This window comes from Saccopteryx bilineata, chromosome 5 (genome assembly GCF_036850765.1).
Source record: "Saccopteryx bilineata isolate mSacBil1 chromosome 5, mSacBil1_pri_phased_curated, whole genome shotgun sequence".
NCBI lineage: Eukaryota > Metazoa > Chordata > Mammalia > Chiroptera > Emballonuridae > Saccopteryx > Saccopteryx bilineata.
The window spans coordinates 24,339,058-24,358,419 of NC_089494.1; the positions used below are offsets into that span (position 1 = coordinate 24,339,058).

Consider the following 19,362-nt stretch of genomic DNA (forward strand, 5'->3'; position numbering starts at 1 on the left):
TACCCCAAAACCTCAGAAACATTGATACGTGAAGACACATGTAGCCCCATGTTCATTGCAGCACTGTTCACAGTGGCCAAGACATGGAAACAACCAAAAAGCCCTTCAATAGAAGACTGGATAAAGAAGATGTGGCACATATACACTATGGAATACTACTCAGCCATAAGAAATGATGACATCAGATCATTTATAGCAAAATGGTGGGATCTTGATAACATTATAAGGAGTGAAATAAGCAAATCAGAAAAAAACAAGAACTACATGATTCCATACATTGGTGGAACATAAAAATGAGACTAAGAGACATGGACAAGAGTGTGGTGGTTACCAAGGGTGGGGGGGGAGGGAGGACATGGGAGGGAGGGAGGGAGGGAGTGTTAGGGGGAGGGGGAGGGGCACAGAGAACTAGATAGAGGGTGACGGAGGACAATCTGATTTTGGGCGAGGGGTTTGCAACATAATTTGATGACAAAATAACCTAGACATGTTTTCTTTGAATATATGTACCCTGATTTATTAATGTCATCCCATTACCATTAATAAAAATTTATTAAAAAAAAAAAAAATTCAAAGCAGAGTTTTGGTTTGAAGAGTTTGAGGTCGAGAGAAACTCCAGGATATGAGAAGCTAGAACATTTGTCTCCTTTAGCTGTGTGGTTATGGGGCTAGCAATGGTGGCTGGCTGAGAAGAGTTGTCCATTGGGATTACAAGAGTATTTGAAGTTTCTCTCAATATTTACACATAAACTTTTTATTTATTTATTTTATTTATTTATTTATGTATTTATTTATTGTTATTCACTGAGAAGAGAGGAGGCAGAGACAGTGTCCCTCATGTGCCCCAACCAGGATCCACCCAGCCAGCCCTCTAGGGAATGATGTTCAGCCCACCTAGGGTGTTGCTCCATTGCTCAGCAACTGAGCTCTTCTTAGCCCCAGAGGTGGAGGCCATGGAGCCATTCTCAGTGCTGGGGCCAACTCGCTCCAACTAAGCCATGGCTGCAGGAGGGGAAGAGAGAGAAAGAGAGAGAGAGAGAGAGAAACAAAAAGGAAGGGTAGAGGAGATGGTCACTTCTCCTGTGTTCCTTGACCAGGAATGGAACCTGAGAACCCACATGCCGGGCTGCCACTCTACACTGAGCCAACCAGCCAGGGCCAAGCACAGACATTTAAAACCAAAGTATAAACAATGAAAGAATAACTATTACAACAATTCTTCAGAATCCAAGTTACATTCTGAACTCATACGTTTCCATCTTAATATTTGCATATATACACTTAAATTAACATAAGAAAGTAAATATATAATGAACTTTTCAAAATGGATAAGTTTTATTTTTTTAATTGTAATGGTATATTTATCTTGTTAGAAATCATAACAAGCCTGACCAGGTGGTGGGACAGTGGATAGAGCATCGGAGTAAGAAGTGAAGGACCCAATTTGAAACCCTGAAGTCACCGGCTTCAGCATGGGTTCAACTGGTTTGAGCAAGGCTCACCAGCTTGAGCCCAAAGTCACTGGCTTGAGCAAGGGTTCACTCAATCTGCTGTAGCCCCCTGGGTCATAGCACATATGAGAAAACAATCAATGAACAACTAAAGTGCCACAACTGCTTCTCATCTCTCTTTCTGTCTGTCTGTCCCTATCTGTCCCTCTCTCTCTGTTTTTCTGTCTCTGTCACAGAAAAAAAAAATGAAATCATAACAATAGAAACATAAAAAGAATAAATTGCATATAGAAATAATAAAACATTTTCATATATATATAAATATACAGTGTGTCCATAAAGTCATGGTGCATTTTTGACCAGTCACAGGAAAGCAACAAAAGACGATAGAAATGTGAAATCTGCACCAAATAAAAGGAAAACTCTCCCAGTTTCATACCTATTCAGTGCAGTTTGATGTGGGCTCACACACAGATTTTTTAGGACTCCTTAGGTAGCTATCCCGTAAAGCCTCTACAGACTCGTCACTGACTGATGGCCTACCAGAACGGGGTTTCTCCACCAAACTGCCGGTTTCCTTCAACTGCTTATCCCACCGAGTAATGTTACTCCTATGTGGTGGTGCTTTGTTATAAATGTGCCGATATTCACGTTGCACTTTGGTCACGGATTCGAATTTAGTGAGCCACAGAACACACTGAACTTTCCTCTGTACTGTCCACATCTCGACTAGCATGGCTGTGGGCTGGTTCGCTGTATACACAGTGTTAGGTCATCATCTGCGCATGCTCACATGCTGCCACATCATCCTACAGAAACTGGGAGGGTTTTCCTTTTATTTGGTGCAGATTTCACATTTCTATCTTCTATTGCTTTCTTGTGACCAGTCAAAAGTGCACCATGACTTTACAGACATACTGTATATGCAATCATACCATATGTACTTAAATACTGTTCCATCATCTATGTCTTCTACTTAATATAGCATGAGTATGTTTCATGTCAGAATATAAAGCCCTTCTACTACTTTATATAAGCTGTGTATAAAAAATTATTAAATGAGTGTCATATTTATGGTCATTTAATTTAATTTTTATTTTTTATGTTATTAGTACTGCAGTAAAGTGTATCTTAATTCATAAAACAATTGCACTGTGCAATGATTCCTCATTTTTTATTATTTATTTATTTATTTATTTATTTATTTATTGTGACTGAGACAGTGAGAGCAGAGAGGGGGATAGATAGGGACAGACAGACAGGAAGGGAGAGTGATGAGAAGCATCAGTTCTTTGTTGCAGCACTTTAATTGTTCATTGATTGATTTCTTATATGTGCCTTGACTGCGGGGCTACAGCAGAGTGAATGACCCCTTGCTCGAGCCAATGACCTTGAACTCAAGCTAGTGAGCCTTGCTCAAACCAGATGAGCCTGCGCTCAAGCTGGTGACCTTGGGGTTTTGAACTTGGGTCCTTTGCATCCCAGTTCAATGCTCAACCCACTGTGCCACTGCCTTGTCAGGCTGCAATGAGTTTTTAGACTCAAGACTTGGAAGTTGTCTAAATGGTCTTTTTATAAAGCATTTTTCTAGTTGTGCTTACATGAAAGAGGTTACATCATAAATGTTGGCATATATCACCATATCCTGTTATAATAAAACTCCATCAGTGTACATTATCCTGAACAATGTTTGGCAAGGAAGATTTTCCATCTCTATTTAAAACACTGAATATTATTATTCATAGTTTCAAATTTTGGTGATCTGAAATATAAAAAACTTGTCATGTCTTTTTTTTTTTTCTGAGGTGAGAAGCGGGGAGGCAGAGACAGACTCCTGAATGCACCCAATGGGATCCACCCGGGATGCCCACTAGGGGGTGATGCTCTGTCCCTTTTGGATATTGCTTAGTTGCAACAGGAGCCATTCTAGTGCCTGAGGCAGAAGCCATGGAGTCATCCTCAGTGTCTGGGGCCAAATTTGGTCCAGTGGAGCCTTGGCTGCAGGAGGGGAAGAGAGAGAAAGAAAGGAGAGGGGGAAGGGTGAAGAAGCAGATAAGTGCTTCCCCTGTGATCCCTATCTGGGAATCAAACCTGGGACTTTCACATGCCAGGCCAACACTCTACCACTAAGCCAACTGGTCAGGGCCTGAAAAACATGTCTTTTAAATTTGTATATATATATATATTTTTTTTTTTTTTGGTTAACATGAAGCCCCTTATTTATGTCCACTAATCATTTCTATTTTCTTTAATAAATTACTTAGTCATGAGTTATTTTATTTTTAATTTGGAAATTGATCCTTCTGAATTTGAAAAAGCTCATCACAAACTAAATACATTAAAAATTTTCTCTTAAATGTGTTATATATAACTTACCTTCCTAAGTAATTTAATTTTTTTGTTTTTATAAACATTTTCTATTTTTATCTAGTTAACGGAATTGATTTATTTTTCTTTTTTTATGTTATAACATTGGCATTATCTTAGTTTTTTTTCTAATACTTTAAGACCTGTGTTGAAATTTTTTGATACATCTGGATGTTTTAGTATAGCATAATTTTAAAAATCTTTAATTGATTAGGAACTGGTCACAGAAAACATTGAATAATCCATTTCTTTTCACTGAATATAGGTGATCACAGTCTTTCAGAATTGAAACCCAATCTACATAATTTTATTTCATATTCACCATCACCCTATAAAATAAAATTATCCTCATCTTTGTAAGAATTTAAGGCCTTCTTATTTCAGGCAGAAGAAAATTTACATTATCTAAGTGGTGGATTGTAAATTTGCAGGTAGCATGTCAACCAGTGGTAGATGTGGAAGAAATAAGAGTAGATATATATAAATAGGAGCCTTAATAGTAAGGAATTTAAAAACCATATTCTGAGATCTTAAACAATATAAAGGTCTATTCTTTACTCCCTTAAAATGTTATTTATTTTTCTCTCGTAATTTAAACGTTTTAAGATTGGCTTTATAAATAACAGATTAGTGGTTTATAAAAAATAGCACACAATTAAGAATTTTTTTATTGATTTTTATTTATTATGTTTACATAGATTCTAGTGTTGCCCTGAATGCATCCCCCTCCCCCATATTCCCCTCAACATCTCCCTTGACACCCTCCCCATAGCGCCCTCCCCCCTTCTCTTCAGGTTTATCCCATCCTATCATCCCCTTTCCCTCTGTCTTCTTTTCCTCTGGTCCCTTTGATCCCTCCTCTGTCTAAATTCCACTCCTCATTGTTCATTGGATTCCTCAAATGAGTGAGGTCATATGATATTTTTCTTTTTCTGCCTGGCTTATTTCACTTAACATAAAAATTTCCAGGTCCATCCATGTTGTCGCAAAAGGTAATATTTCCTTCTTTTTCATGGCCCTATAGTATTCCATTCTATAAATGTACCACTGCTTTTTAATCTACTCTTCCACTGATGGACACTTGGGCTGTTTCCTGATCCTCACTATTTTGAACAATGCTACCATAAACATGGGGTGCATTTCTTCTTTTGAAACAGTGCTATGGTGTTTTAGGGGTATATTCCTAACAGTGGGATAGCTGGGTCAAAAGGCGGTTTGATTTTTAATTTGTTGAGGAATCTCCATACTGTTTTCTACAGAGGCTGCACCAGTCTGCATTCCCACCAGCAGTGCAGGAGGGTTCCCTTTTCTCCACATCCTCACCAGCACTTATTCTGTGTTGTTTTGTTGATGACAGCCACTCTAACTGGTGTGAGGTGATATCTCATTGTGGAAGCACATACCATGCTCATGGTTAGAAAGAATAAACATCATTAAAATGTCTATATTAACGAAAGCAATTTATAAATTCAATGCAATTATGAATTTAGTATCATGGTTAACGATATAAAAATTTGGTGATGTAGAATACATATTTATACAAAGATTATTACACTTGTCTATTATTTTAATGTTTCTATAATTTGATAGTAGAAAAATCTACCTCGTTTAACAAGAATTTTGAAAAAAGAAATTGCAAATCTAAACATAATTACTAATAACTAAATGCTTTGCATTTGCCACATTTTTCAATAAAACATGACTCTGTATGAATTATAAAATGCATTATTTAAACAAAGTTACTTTTCCTCTAAGTAATCAGAAGACAGAAAATCTTCTAAGATTTTCTTGTTTTACTACCAAAGTTATACATTAATGCCCTGTTCTTTGTAAAAAAAAAAAAATTAAATAAGATTTTCTTACTGCATTTGAATCAGCACGATGTCTAATTACTAACAATGCTGCAAAATGCTCTCTGTGTTCTTATCCAAAGGGTAATAAGCAGTTACAGTTTCAGAAATGGCATTCCTTCTATTTGTTATTTGGAAATGCTGAAAGAGTGAAGGGCCTCTCAACACGAATAGCCAGGATTACTGCAGGCTTCATTTTTTATTGTAAATGGCAACAATTTAATGAGTTATCTCTAGATCAGTGGTTGAGAAATCTTAAAAGAAAAACTTTTAAGTCTGAGCTCTGATATCCAGACATTGTCATTTAGATAGCATTGTGGTTTATATTGTGTCACTGCCCCCACTTCTCAAAAATATGTTGAAATCCTAACTCCTAGCACCTGTAAATGTGAATTTATATAGAGGTAGGTTCTTTGTAGATGTAATTAAAATGTAGATGAGTTTATACTGGATTAGAACGGGCCCTTTATCCACTATAACTCATGTCATTATGAGAAAAGGGCAAGAGACACAGAGACAGACACACACAGAGCAGAATGTCATGTAGGACACATACAGAGAAAACACTACTGAGTGATGGCAGCTTCAAAGAATGGAGTGGTGCAGCTGTAAGCCAAGGAAACCAAGGGTTACCAGCAACCACAGAAGCTAGGCAAGAGGCATAGATAGCTTCCTCCTCTGGGCCCCCCCCCAAGAAGAATGCGACCTCTGGGCCCCCCCCCCCCCCCAAGAAGAATGCGACCACTTTGATTTTGAAATCTAGAACTGTGAGAGAATTAATTTCTGTTATTTTATGCTATCCATTTTGTGGCATTTTTTTTTACATTGGACCTAGAAAACTAATACAGACTGTGGTATAATAGTGAAAACTGATACAGACAGCGAAGACTTAGGGTTTTGAAATTGTAATACATTTCAGAGCATTCGGAAGCAGGTGCTGTGGAAAATCACATTGCCTATTATTCTCCCTCTTATTCTGTACTCAGAAATATATTTAAAAAGCATGTTTTCCCAGTAATTTCATTTCTTCTTGTGAGGGCTTTGAACCTATGGTAGGAAGATTCACAGTTGGGTAACTTAAAACCATTTATTTAATAATAGTTTGGAGAGACAAAGAGAAAGAATGAACTTAAAAAAAACATTTTGTAAATAGTGCTCTGTTTTTAGTTTTAGTTTAGTTTTTTTAATATAACACACTCAAGACAATAAAGGGGATATTTAATGCTCATTGACATATTTACTAATTATGGTATGATATAATTTTACTATTAAATTTTATTTACTATTTGAGTTTCAACCACACACTTACAAACATATTTTACTTTTTTTAATGTGCTTCAGTGTTCTCAAAATCTTCGAGGTCTTTTCAATATTTTATCACTGCTGTCACTGCTGCCTGTCATGTATCCTTCCTTAGAATTTCCTCCCCAGGTCACACTGAAGTCAGAGATACAGTAATTAAAACACTTAAGATTGAACAAATTTTGGTTGATGTCTGTTTCACCTATTCAATATGGTGGAAGGGTATGTCTTAGCACTTATTTTTTTTATTCTTACCTTCCCTAACTTATAGTTTTAAATCAAACTAACATTTTGCAACAACCTGTACTATCATTCCCATGTATATAGGCCTAGCCTTCCCTACTTTAAGAGCTTACTGCAATAGAGCTTTATAATTTCCACCCCAAGGATGCCCACATCCTAATCCCAAGAATCTGTGAATACTACTTTTTAAATGGCAAAAGGGACTTGTAGAAGTGATCAAATTATGTATCTTAAGATGTGAAGATTAATTTATGGTATTTGGGTGGGCCAAATGTAATCAGGTCTCCTTATAAAGGTGAGAAAAGAGGAATATTTGGTTTTAGTAAAGAAGAAGGTGATGTGACCATGGGAATGGAGATTGGAGTGATGTATCTACACATAGAGGGTTGTAAAGATAGACTCTACAAGCTGGAGGAGACAAGGGATATTTCTTTTTTCTGTAGACTCCAGGAAAAATCAGTTCTGCTGATACCTTAATTTTAGCTCAATAATACTTGAGAAAGGGAAACAAAAACAAAAGTAAACAAATAGGACTTTATCAAATTAAAAACCTTCTGTACAGCAAAGGAAACCTTCAACAAAACAAAAATACAACCTAATGAATGGGAGAATATATTCACAAATGATACAGTATATCTGATAAAGGGTTGATACGATGTTCAAAATATATGAGAAACACATACAGCTCAATAACAAAAAAGTAAATGTTCTGATCAAAAAATAGGCAGAAGACACAAAGAGACATTTCTTTCAAGAAGACATACAGATGAGCAATAGACATGAAAAGATGCTCAACATCAATAATCAACCTGATCAGGTGGTAGCACAGGGGATAGAGCACTGGACTGGGATGCAGAGGACCCAGGTTTGAAACCCCAAGGTCAATGGCTTGAGTGCGGGCCCATCTGGCTTGAGCATGGGCTCATGGACATGACCCCATGGTTGCTGGCTTGAAGCCCAAGGACACAGGCTTGAGCAAGGGGTTACTTGCTTTGCTGTAGCCCCCTAGTCAAGGAACATATGAGAAATCAATCAATGAACAACTAAAGAGAGTAAGGAGCCATGACAAAAAATTGATGCTTCTCATCTCTCTCCCTTCCTGTCTGTCTGTCCCTCTCTGTCTCTCTTTGTCTGTCTCTTTCTTTGTCTCTGTCACAAACCCCCCCCACTATTCATCAGGGAAATGAAAATCAAAGCCTCAGTGAGATGCCTCTTCATACCAGTCAGAATGACTTTTATCAAAAAGTAAGCAAAAAACATGTTGGGTGAGGATGCGAAAAAAAGGAAGCCTTTGTGCACATTTAGTGGGACTGCAAATTGATGCAGTCAAAATAATCAACAGTGTGGAGATTTCTCTAAAAACTAAATGTAGATCTTCCAGCAACCCAGCAATTCCACTTCTGGTTATTTATACAAAGAAAAGGAAAGCACTCATTTGAAAAGATATATACACCCTGATGTTCATTGCAGCATTATTGCAATAACCAAGATGCAGAAACAACAGATGTATCTTTGAACTAATGAATAGATAAAGAAGATGTGATGTAAAATGAAACATTATTCAATCATAAAAAGAAGGAAATACTGCCATGTGTGAAAACATGGATGGACCTTCGGTACCTTATATTAATTAAGTCAAACAGAGAAAGACAAATAATATATTATCTCACTTATATGTGTAATATAAAACATCAACCTCAGATAAACAGAGAGTAGAATGGTAATGTGAACAAAATGGGGAGATGTAGGTCAAAGGAATCATGCTTTCAGTTGTGGATGAATAAGTTCCAGAGATCTATGGTACCACATAGTGACAACAGTTAACAATACTGTATTGTATACTTGAATGTTGCTATGAGAATAGCGGTTTAATGCTCTCAATATAACAATAACAGAATAGTAATTATTTGAGGTAAAATAGCCATTCATTAAATTTATTGTGGTAAAAATTTTGCAGTATATGCATATATCTTCAAATTGCCTTGTACACCTTAAACTTACACAATGTTTCAGTAATTTTATCTCCTTAAAGCTGGAAAAGAAATATTGATCATAATAGTACACGCTTTAAGATATTTTGTATAACTAAAAATAAAAATAAAACCCACAAAACAACCAAAACACAAATGAATGTATGAGCTCCCTAAACTGTGAATTTCAAAGGATATTTCTTCAGGCACAGATGGATCTAAAGTTTAAACAACATCACCCAGACTCTATCCCTCTACATTGCTTGATTCTTCTTTCTTCTTAGGCACTTTCTTTGTCTCCATGAAAAATAGTTGGTTCTAACAAGGATCAGCTGAGAGCATCCTTAGAGTGTATAAGTGCAGGTAGAAGAGCACTGTTTCCTCTCTCCCAGGATCTGTATTACAGAAAAAACTCTGATTGGCCCAACTGGAGTCATGCCTAACTCTAGGCAGTTCACTATTATCTTCCACCAACTTTAAACATGCTTTCAAGTATATCCCATCAAAGCAACCAGAGTGAAAGATGTTCAGAATTAAAAAACTTTTCCATATTCACACAACACTTGTTTGCTGATTTACTGATGTGGAGTAAAGGAAGCCCATGTGTGTGGGTGAGGGGAATGCAGACTGGTGCAGCCACTGTGAAAGGAGTATGGAGTTACCTCAAGAAATTAAAAATGGAACTGCCTTTTGATACAGCGATTCCACTTCTATGAACATATCCTAAAAATCCCAAAACACAAATTGGAAAAAAATACATACACCCCTATGTTCATTGCAGTATTATTTACACTAGCCAAGATCTGGAAACAGGCCAAATGCCCATTAGTAGATGAGTGGATAAAAAGCCATGGTACATTTACACAATGGAATACTATGTGGCCATAAAAACAAAGGAAATCTTACTTTTTGCGACAGCATGGATGGACCTGGATAATATTATGCTAAGTGAAATAAGCCAAACAGAGAAAGACAAGTACCATATGATTTCACTCATATGTGAAATCTAATGAACAAATTAAGCCAACAAACAAAATAGAGACAGACTCACAAATACACTTGACAGCTGTCAGAGAGGAGGGTGGTTGGTTGTAAGGCCAGGTGAAAAGGGTGAAGGGATTAAGAAAAAATAAAGAAAATGTAAAAACCAAAACCAACTCATAGAGACTTAGAACAGTATGGTGATCACTAGAGGAAAAAGGGGGCTGATAGGAGCATAAGAGGGTATAGAGGGATACATGTGATGGAAGGGAACTTGACTTGGGGTGGTGAACCCACAGTGAAATATACACATGATGTATTATACTATTGTACACCTGAAACCTATAAATTTTATTAACCAGTATCATCTCCCCCACCAGAAAAAAAATACTTCGATAGCTTCCCCCAGCTCTTTGTAACAACTGGAAAATTCTGTGCAGGTCCACTAGTGACTAGGTCCTACATAACCTGGCCCTGATCTGCCTCACTAGCTCCTCACTACCACGTTTATAGTTGCTGCCCATATCCAGCCTGTTCTCTGTTTGCACTAATCTCATTCCCTGCTCAGTCTCTCCTGACTACAGTTGTAATTCCAAATTCCCACAGCTCCTTTTGCCTTAATAATACCCATTTATATTGATATCAGTTTATTGTCCCTTGTGCTATAGTATGACCCAATGCTACCTGCCCATTAGGTTAAGTTACTGCTATATATATTTCTATATATGGTTATTTATCTCATGCTTTTTTTCCTAACTACACTGTAATCTTTAGATAAGTGAATATGTGTTTTATTTCATTTTTCTATCATATCTTCATTTTTTTAGCTGTGTCCAACATAGAATAGCTTCCCAACAATAATTTTTAAAGTAAACATATGAATATACTTGTATATTTTCTTATTTCTCTTAAGTATATTTATTAAGAGCATAGTTAAATTGGTAAACTGGCATTAGATACTCTAATAATATAAAGTCTAATCTATGTCACAAATTTTTTATTGGTTCATTCTTGTTTTTTTATTTTTATTGAATTTATTGGGGTGACATTGGTTAAAAGAATTATATAGGTTTCAGGTGTACAATTCTATATACATCATCAGTACATTGTATTGTATATTTACCACCCTAAGTCAAGTCTCCTTTCATCACCAAGTTTTTAACAGTTACAATTCAGATGAGATAAAGAAAAATCTATTTCATAGCTTCTAGAAAAAAACACAGAGAAAGCTAAAGGTTGCCTGATAACTACATTGGTAAAGTTGCTTTCGAGAGGTGTGTAATGGCCTTGTGAACTGTGCGCCACTGAATAAGCCCCCTTTTCCTTCCCATCTGACTATCACTGGGAGGTCAGAGTACTGACCTGAATTCTTGATGTTGATAGAAAACTTCTTTTCTCTTAAGAATTTCAAAGAGGTACCAGCTTCCTTGGCCTTTTGTTCTGTGCTGTATAGAGACACCTCCCTGGTTTCACTTTGGAAAAATGGATTAAACAGCCTCCATCATCATCTCGTGGTTTGGAAAGAATGAGAAGAAAATAATTATTATAGTCTTCTGTTTTTCATTGCTTTTCTGTAGTACATATTCTTTCCCTAATCAAATAGTGCTCTGAAATTGAGCATCTGAATACTCAGAAAGTATATTAAGAGTGGCTGTAGGCAGAATAAACCAAGGTAAGAGCCTGGGTGAAGCTAAAACCTTCCTCTCCAATTAACATCAAAAGATACCGTATTTCCCCATGTATAAGACGCCCTATGTATATGATGCATCTTAATTTTAGGGCCTGAAATTTTAAGAAAAATGTGTTTCATAAAGTTATTGAACTCAAGTTTTCTTCATCATAAAATTCATACAACTCCTTATCACTGTTAAAACTTCCATCCATTCACTTGTCTTCATCTATATCTGATGACAAATCACTTCTTCATATATTGCCTCATCCTCAGTTACATCTATGAAATTGCAAACAAAAACAAATCTATAACCACTGTATAAAATGCACCCAGTTTTAGACCCCAAATTTTTCAGAAAAGGGGTGCATATTATACATGGGGAAATACAGTATATCAGAAAATCAGAGCCAAGAGTTTTTACCCTTTCACATATTGTGGGGTTCCAAGTACCTTGGGAGAGAGAAGAAACAAGAGTTTGAGGTTTTTAAACCAAAAATGTAGTAATGTGATTGGTGAAATAAAGAGATCAATAAGTCAATGCACTATCATGTAATAGGCAGTAACAAAGAAAGACTTTGTCAACAGGCTGAAGGCAGAACCTGAAAATGTATTTGAGACAAGTTGATAAACAAAAAGTATGAGGCATTAATTATGTTTTCTATACTGATATGAGGGTGATTAATACAAAGAGTCAGAGATTCATGACACTGAGCAGCATGATTTTAAATGTATTCTACTTGTCTTTACAAGTTGCTTTTATTACTTACAGGCTTTTTCCTTTTCAGGATTTCCACTGATGATCATGTTTATTCCTTAAGCAAGTATATATGAAGATTGCACATAAATGCATATATGTTTCAGACAATGGAACAATTTATAAATAACCTTAAATGGTTGACTATTTATGAAAATGTATATTATAACTTTATATCTATTAATATCATTAACCTTTTGCCCCTTTTTCACTCACCTATTACATGGAATTTGATCTTACACACTTATATTTCAGCTTGATTAGACTATCTTTCTTACTCTTTACAACTTCATAAGTCAGTGGGAAGTTACTTATACATTTAGAGAATCACAGTGATATGAGGCCTATGTTAAGATAACATTTCTACTGACAATTCTTTTGCACAGTGAGAGAACCTTCTTTCTGTGAATTACAAATAAATCAAAAGAAAGAAACTGTTGCAATTAGCTCCAAATCAGTATAAGAGAAAAACTGTCAGTTAGCCTTTCCCCAGTAGGACCTCAAATCATTCAACTTTTAAAGACTCTACATAAGAGAAAAATAATATATATTATTTCAATTTAATAAATCTTTAGGAAATGAAGATATCCAAATTTAAGCAGTCTGAAAAATTAATGAGTTAATTAAAAATTAATAATATATTTGAGGAGAGGGACAATCCTATGTACACAAGAAAACACTCTATTCGGTCTCTGTTCTTTCAAATTATCTTTAAAAATTACCTTCATCTGTTCTTTCAGATTATCTTTAAAAATTACCTTTATCTATTATGTAGAATAATAATTATAAAGTAAATAAGTTAAAATAGAGTTGAAGGAGCTGTGAATTTCAAAAAGTTTACGGGTGCTTGGAAACTGTGGGCGTTTTAAAGAAATCCTATATAAAACTTTTGTCTTTAAGCAAGTAACACTAAGTACTCTCTCTTTGGGTTTTTTAAATAAATATCAGATGTCTACTTCTGGCCAGAATGTAATAAAGGAGGTTATATTTACCCTTCCTTACAAAACAACCAAAAGACGGACAAAATATATAAAATGGCGGTTTAGAAGGTAGTATGTTTCAGATGATGAAGCAGAGACAGGCAACAAATGAAGTGAGCTTTGTGATTGCTCTGGCTAAACACCTTGAGAGAATTTCTGAGCCATGGCACAGTCGGGAGGGGTGCAGGCAGAACCCCAAAGACTCCTTGAGGAGGCAGAGCTGATAGTCCAGGGAGACTCAAGTCTGCAGACATAGAGCCAGAGAGAAGAGATCAGTGCAGGCAGAGAACCACACTACAAGAAGGAAGCTGGCTATTCTGGAGGACACAATGCCAGATGAAAATCGGGTTCTATTCTTGAGATAAAGAGTACTTCCTGGACAATTTTATAAAGGTTTCTTATGTAATTCTTTTTAAAGGCAGTCTGCTGTTTAAAATTATGGGTGCGGGTGAATAGTATTTGGAAAAGTAAAATGTATGTCAAAGTTAGAAATGGAGGAATGGTAATATCTTAATTTCAGGTTCTTAGAGTATGCACGAATTGGTAACATATAACTTAAAAGTAGATGGCTGTGACTTTAAGATGTATCCTGGATTTCTGCTGCTGGGAAGATGAAGTAGCTGTACTTTTCTCTAGTCATTTTGCTGAGTACAGCTAAAATCCCTGGGCATTATATATAAAAGAAACGTAAGAAAATTTGGAAAGGTGGAGAGAAAAAGGAAGACAGGTTTGGCATGTTGGAATCTGAGAAACACACAAATGTGAGTTTCGTAGGTTTTATTTTTGTCTCATATATCCCAGAATTGGAAGTGTAGAAATTGGCAACTCAGAAAGACCGACAGGTGCAGACCAAATAAAACCTCAACAAAATCTTGTTTTCTCTTCCAAAGAGCCTGGGAAGATACAGCCCAGCAAGACAAAAGCTGTTTTAAACAATAACTGTTCTACCTCAGTCAGATACTACAGAAAAATAACTATGGCTCTAGTGTCACCCATGTGAGCAAAAGAATGAGTGTAAGCTTCTCACCTTCCATCAGGCTGTTTTGAGATGCAACAAGTCCCCACCTGGTGGTGTCAGAGAAAGCAGGGTAAGGAGCTGGCACTTTTATTGCCACTGGGCAGTAAAGAGATGAGGCAGGACGTAGCTGAAAACCCTACTCTCATCCTTGTGGCCCTGGACAGCTTAGCCCCTCAGGACCCATATATAAACAAAGCATACCCTGTGCACCTGAAAAAATTAAAAGTACAAACCATTATATCTCTCAAGACAATAGAAGCAAAAATCTTAAAATACGTAATAGGAAATAGCATTCTGGAATATGTAAAATTAATTCTAAAGCATAGCCAAATAGGGTTAACTCCAGGGACACAAGGCTCATTTAATATTTTGAAACCATGTTTGTTTCTCTGGAAACCCTGACTAATATAATATCATACACACTAACTCGAACTGGATCGTATATCTAAACAGAATACAAACCTTGTGAAACTCCTAAAAGAAAACATTAGAGAAAATCTTTGTTACTGTGAGTTAGACAAAGATTTCTTAGATATGATGCCCAGAGCATAATTCATAAAAGAACAAATTGTTAAACTGGATTTACTAAAATTAAAAGTTCTTTTTAAAAGGCAGTGGTAAAGTCAAGACTAATCCTGGGAGGCAATATCCACAGAATATATAGGAACTCTCAGTACTCCATTGTAAGAAAACAGTCAATCTAATATAAAATGGATAGAAGATTTAGTGATACTTCGCCAAACAAGATAGATGGATATCAAAAAAAGCGTATTAAAAGAGTCTCAGCATTCTCAATCATTGGGGAAATGCAAATTGAAATGCTTAGACAAACCACAGCGAACACCTACAAACTTGTATTTTATTTCTACTCCTTTCTCCCAGTCTTATCTTCCACATAGTCTTTTTCCTTTATTTCCTCTTTTAATATTATCTTTGTTTTATCATCAGTATCACTTGAAGCCAAAAGTTTGGTATAATCGTGGAGCAAAGGGTTGTTGGCTTAAGATAGGTGTGATTTGTCCCTTACCTTAATTGGAATGTTCATTTCTATCCCACGCCCTCCATACAGCTTTGATATAGATAACTGACCTTTGTTTAGTTTTGTTAAAAATGCAACGTTCCTCTACAAACACAGTGACCGGGCGCTGCAATATGAAAGACATTGGGGATAGTGTGAGTCACGGTGACTAGATGCGCAACCAAAGGTTTCTGCTATAGAGCTTTTTTCAAACAGATTTTGACAGAAATGACTTTACTGAAGAAAAAGTAGATCAAAATTGTACGTTTCGATATAAGCTTCTATTTATTCCCTCTTGATTTTGGTGTGTTTTTTTCAGCTGCTGAAGGAATGGTATGCAACCATCTATGTTCAAGAGATGGCTGTTGGGGACCTGGGCCAGACCAGTGCCTGTCCTGCCGTCGCTTCAGCAGGGGCCGGGCCTGCATAGAGTCCTGTAACCTTTATGATGGGTAAGCTGTCTGACATGTCGCCTTTGTCTCATGTCCTTTGAGGTCCTGGTTGGTTCAGTGTTTAAAATGAGAAGAAAATTATTTTCAGTATGGCTATACAGGCCAAGATTTTTAAAGGGAGCTTTTGTTACATAAAGGAGACAACTTAATAGAAGAATTATTTAAAGAGGAATTGATATTATTTGAAATAAAAAGTCCAAATACTATTATTCACATTTTAAAAACATGGACCAAAATAGATCATTCTTAACAAATGATTGGATGTATTTTAAGCAAACTGAGAAATATATTTCTATTCTCCTTATAAAGAGAATTGTTATAAGTAATCTTTCCTCTTGTATGACCCAATAATCTTATTTCTCATAATTCCTATTAATTTTTATCTGTAATTATACATAACTTTTATTTATTTTTTTCCATTTGGGTTGCATGTCTATTTGATTTTATATTAGGATGACACACATTTCTATGTGTCTGACAACCACTTAGTCCTATAGAAAAAATACCTTTATAGTTCCTAGTTGAATAGGTTTTTCTAAGCTTTCTATCACTTTTTAAAGATAACATAAGCAATATTTTAAGTCAAGTGTTTTAAATTTCTTCTGAAAATACAATAACCTAGTATATACCTTGCTGCATAGCATTTCATACACTCATAAAATCACTTTATCATAACATGCCATTTCATGCATCATAGGTGTCCTTTGTTAGGGTGGTAACACAGTTTTTAGTACTGTTCCCAAGTCAAAATTTTTTATATTACTTATAGAAAGAAAGCTTTCAACAGTTTTGTGAAAGTGTAGTTTTGAATTTCTTTATTTTATTCCTTCTGCCGCATGAATTGTCCCATTTTAACAATTGCTTTCATAATCCCAGATGACATTGTACTTTTGTATTTTATAACAGAAAGTTAAAAATCTCTGAATCATAATGATATTGGTTGTCTCTTCTTTGAAAGATGACCAAAATCAATTCTGTTCAATAAAATAAGGGAGAAAGGTTTAAAATTAGAAAATTACATATAAATAATTTAAACAAGACTTTAATACTTTTTCAGGAAAATTTCAGCTTGTAATTTTGTAAGGTATAATCAGTTTGTAAATTTGATAATGAATCAGAAATTATGTGCTATTTGTCTCATTGAAGTATATTCATGCTTGCTTGTTATTATGAAATTATGATATTTTCTGTACATAAAATACCTCAAATCCAATTATACTTGTTTGTGTGTGGCAATTCATGTCTGTATATTGAAACTAACAGACTTTAATTCTATTAAGAGTATGTTATATTAAAAGTATATTGAATATATATGTGCAGCTCTAAAGAAGTAATGGATTCTAGAATTCATGTTATTCTACAGAAGCATCTTATAATTAGTGAGAACTGGTGGAATTAGTATTGGCCCAGGTCATAACACTGTAGAAGAACCAAGCCAACAGTGCAACTCAGGGTGTCATATTCATTCTCTTTCCTTTCCAGGTGCCATTGATTTTATTTACTATTTCAGTTTTAAACTTGTCAGAAATATGAAATTGATAAATATGTGGATGTATACACCATTCTCTATCTCAGTTGTGCAAAACACACACATACACAGATTGAGCAAAGGAAAAATAATAATTTTCTAAATAATCAACAATGATTAAGACTGTTTTTGAGAACTTAACATTTTTCTGTCATTAATTCAAATATATTAAAGAAATGTAAAGTTTTTCATGTATTTTGCCATAGTAGTAGAGCCCTAAAGAATCATACTCACAGTTGGTTAATTTGAAAGATAATAAATAAAAATATCTTAAAATAATCTGACATAATTCTTGCCTGAATTAACAATGATAGACTTCTCCATCTCCAATCTTGTGGTATTGGATAATTTCTTTCAATATTGCCTGGTGGTTAACACCGCCTTTGAGGAAAAATGAGTTCAAAGCCTAACTTCATCCCTTTCTAGTTGAGATGTCCATCCTTAGACAAATAACCTAATCATTGTACACTTGGTTTTCTTATATGTGGAAATGAAATAGTAATGATATCAACTTCATAAAATACTTGTGATTATTAAATGAAAAAATAGATAATATTTATAAGAGCTCTTATTATTAAAACTGTTATTATTTTCTTTCTGTGTCTATCCATTTGAGCTGATTAAATGGTTAAAAACAGTCACTTTAAAAACTGCCAAAAATAATAAATACATATACACTCTGACATTTATCAAAATCTTATTCATATACATACAAAAGAGGTAGATTTTCATAAGAGAAGAAATCCTAAATAGAAGTCTTCTCAAAGGGTTAGAAGAAAAGCCGTCAGTTCCTGACTATTAACACTAAAATTCAAATGATTTGAGTCACTATATTTTTGGTAATGCACAAGCACTTTAAATAAAAGAGAAAGCTAATTGCAATGGCATCTTATAATTTTTCTTCTCTGACACTATGATTAAATACTTCTGAAACTTTAAGAACAAAACAGGAACATCAAAAAGACTGCCAATCTAAGCTCTTTGTAGGCATTTTTTACATTTAATAATCACAACCTCTTATTAAAAACATTATTTTTCTCTTTTTACAGAGGATAGTTAAAAACTGATGCTTAGGGAAATTAAGGGACTTAAGGCCTAGAATTATTAGTATGAATGCTGGGATTTTAATTTGGGAAGGATTTGACTTCAAAGTATTTGCTGTTGATCATAACATTGGCTAAGACAGCAGATACACAACAAACTAAAAAATGGATAGCAGCAAAAACTCTGTATGCAAATTTCATGCTCAGTGGACTGTGATTTGCTAGGTCAGATTCAATTAAAAGGGGATCTTGGGCAAAGTCAAAGTAGATTTAGTAGGGACCCAGGAAGAAAAGGAACAATGATGGAGACAGTACTCATAAAGAGCAGCAGTGACAGAAACTGAAGGAGGATCCACTCTGAGAGTGGAAAGGAAGAGAGCTGGGGACCCCACAAAGAGAACTGTACTCTACAGAAGCAAAGGCAGCGAGCTTGTCTCTGATCTTTAATCACTGTACCTCAACTGTGTGTGTGGGAAAGGAGATTTTTAGGGAGGCGAAGATAAACATGATCTGGGTTTTAGAATCATAAGAAGTATCATGGTTTCATTTAGTACCATAACTCTTTAGGCACCCTGGAAAAAATTTGCTGATGACACCGGCTTTGCTGTAACTGTCATATAATTTCATTAAACAGATAACACTTCTGATTCTCTTTACAATTTAGCTACCCACTCATCCCTGCCCATACTAGGTCATTTTTCCCTTCAATTCTGAGGATTTCCTCGCTGAGTAC

At 35.3% G+C, this 19,362-nt stretch overlaps 1 protein-coding gene across 5 annotated transcripts in view; it reads left to right on the plus strand.

Annotated features, from left to right (window-relative positions):
* ERBB4 (erb-b2 receptor tyrosine kinase 4) overlaps positions 1–19,362 on the plus strand; it is a 1,148,959-nt gene that overhangs the window by 840,018 nt on the left and 289,579 nt on the right. For all 5 annotated transcript variants that reach the window (XM_066278878.1, XM_066278881.1, XM_066278877.1 and 2 more), the window contains exon 13: positions 15,926–16,058. In XM_066278878.1, the coding sequence (XP_066134975.1) occupies positions 15,926–16,058 (133 nt within the window). The remainder of the gene's footprint in view (positions 1–15,925; positions 16,059–19,362) is intronic.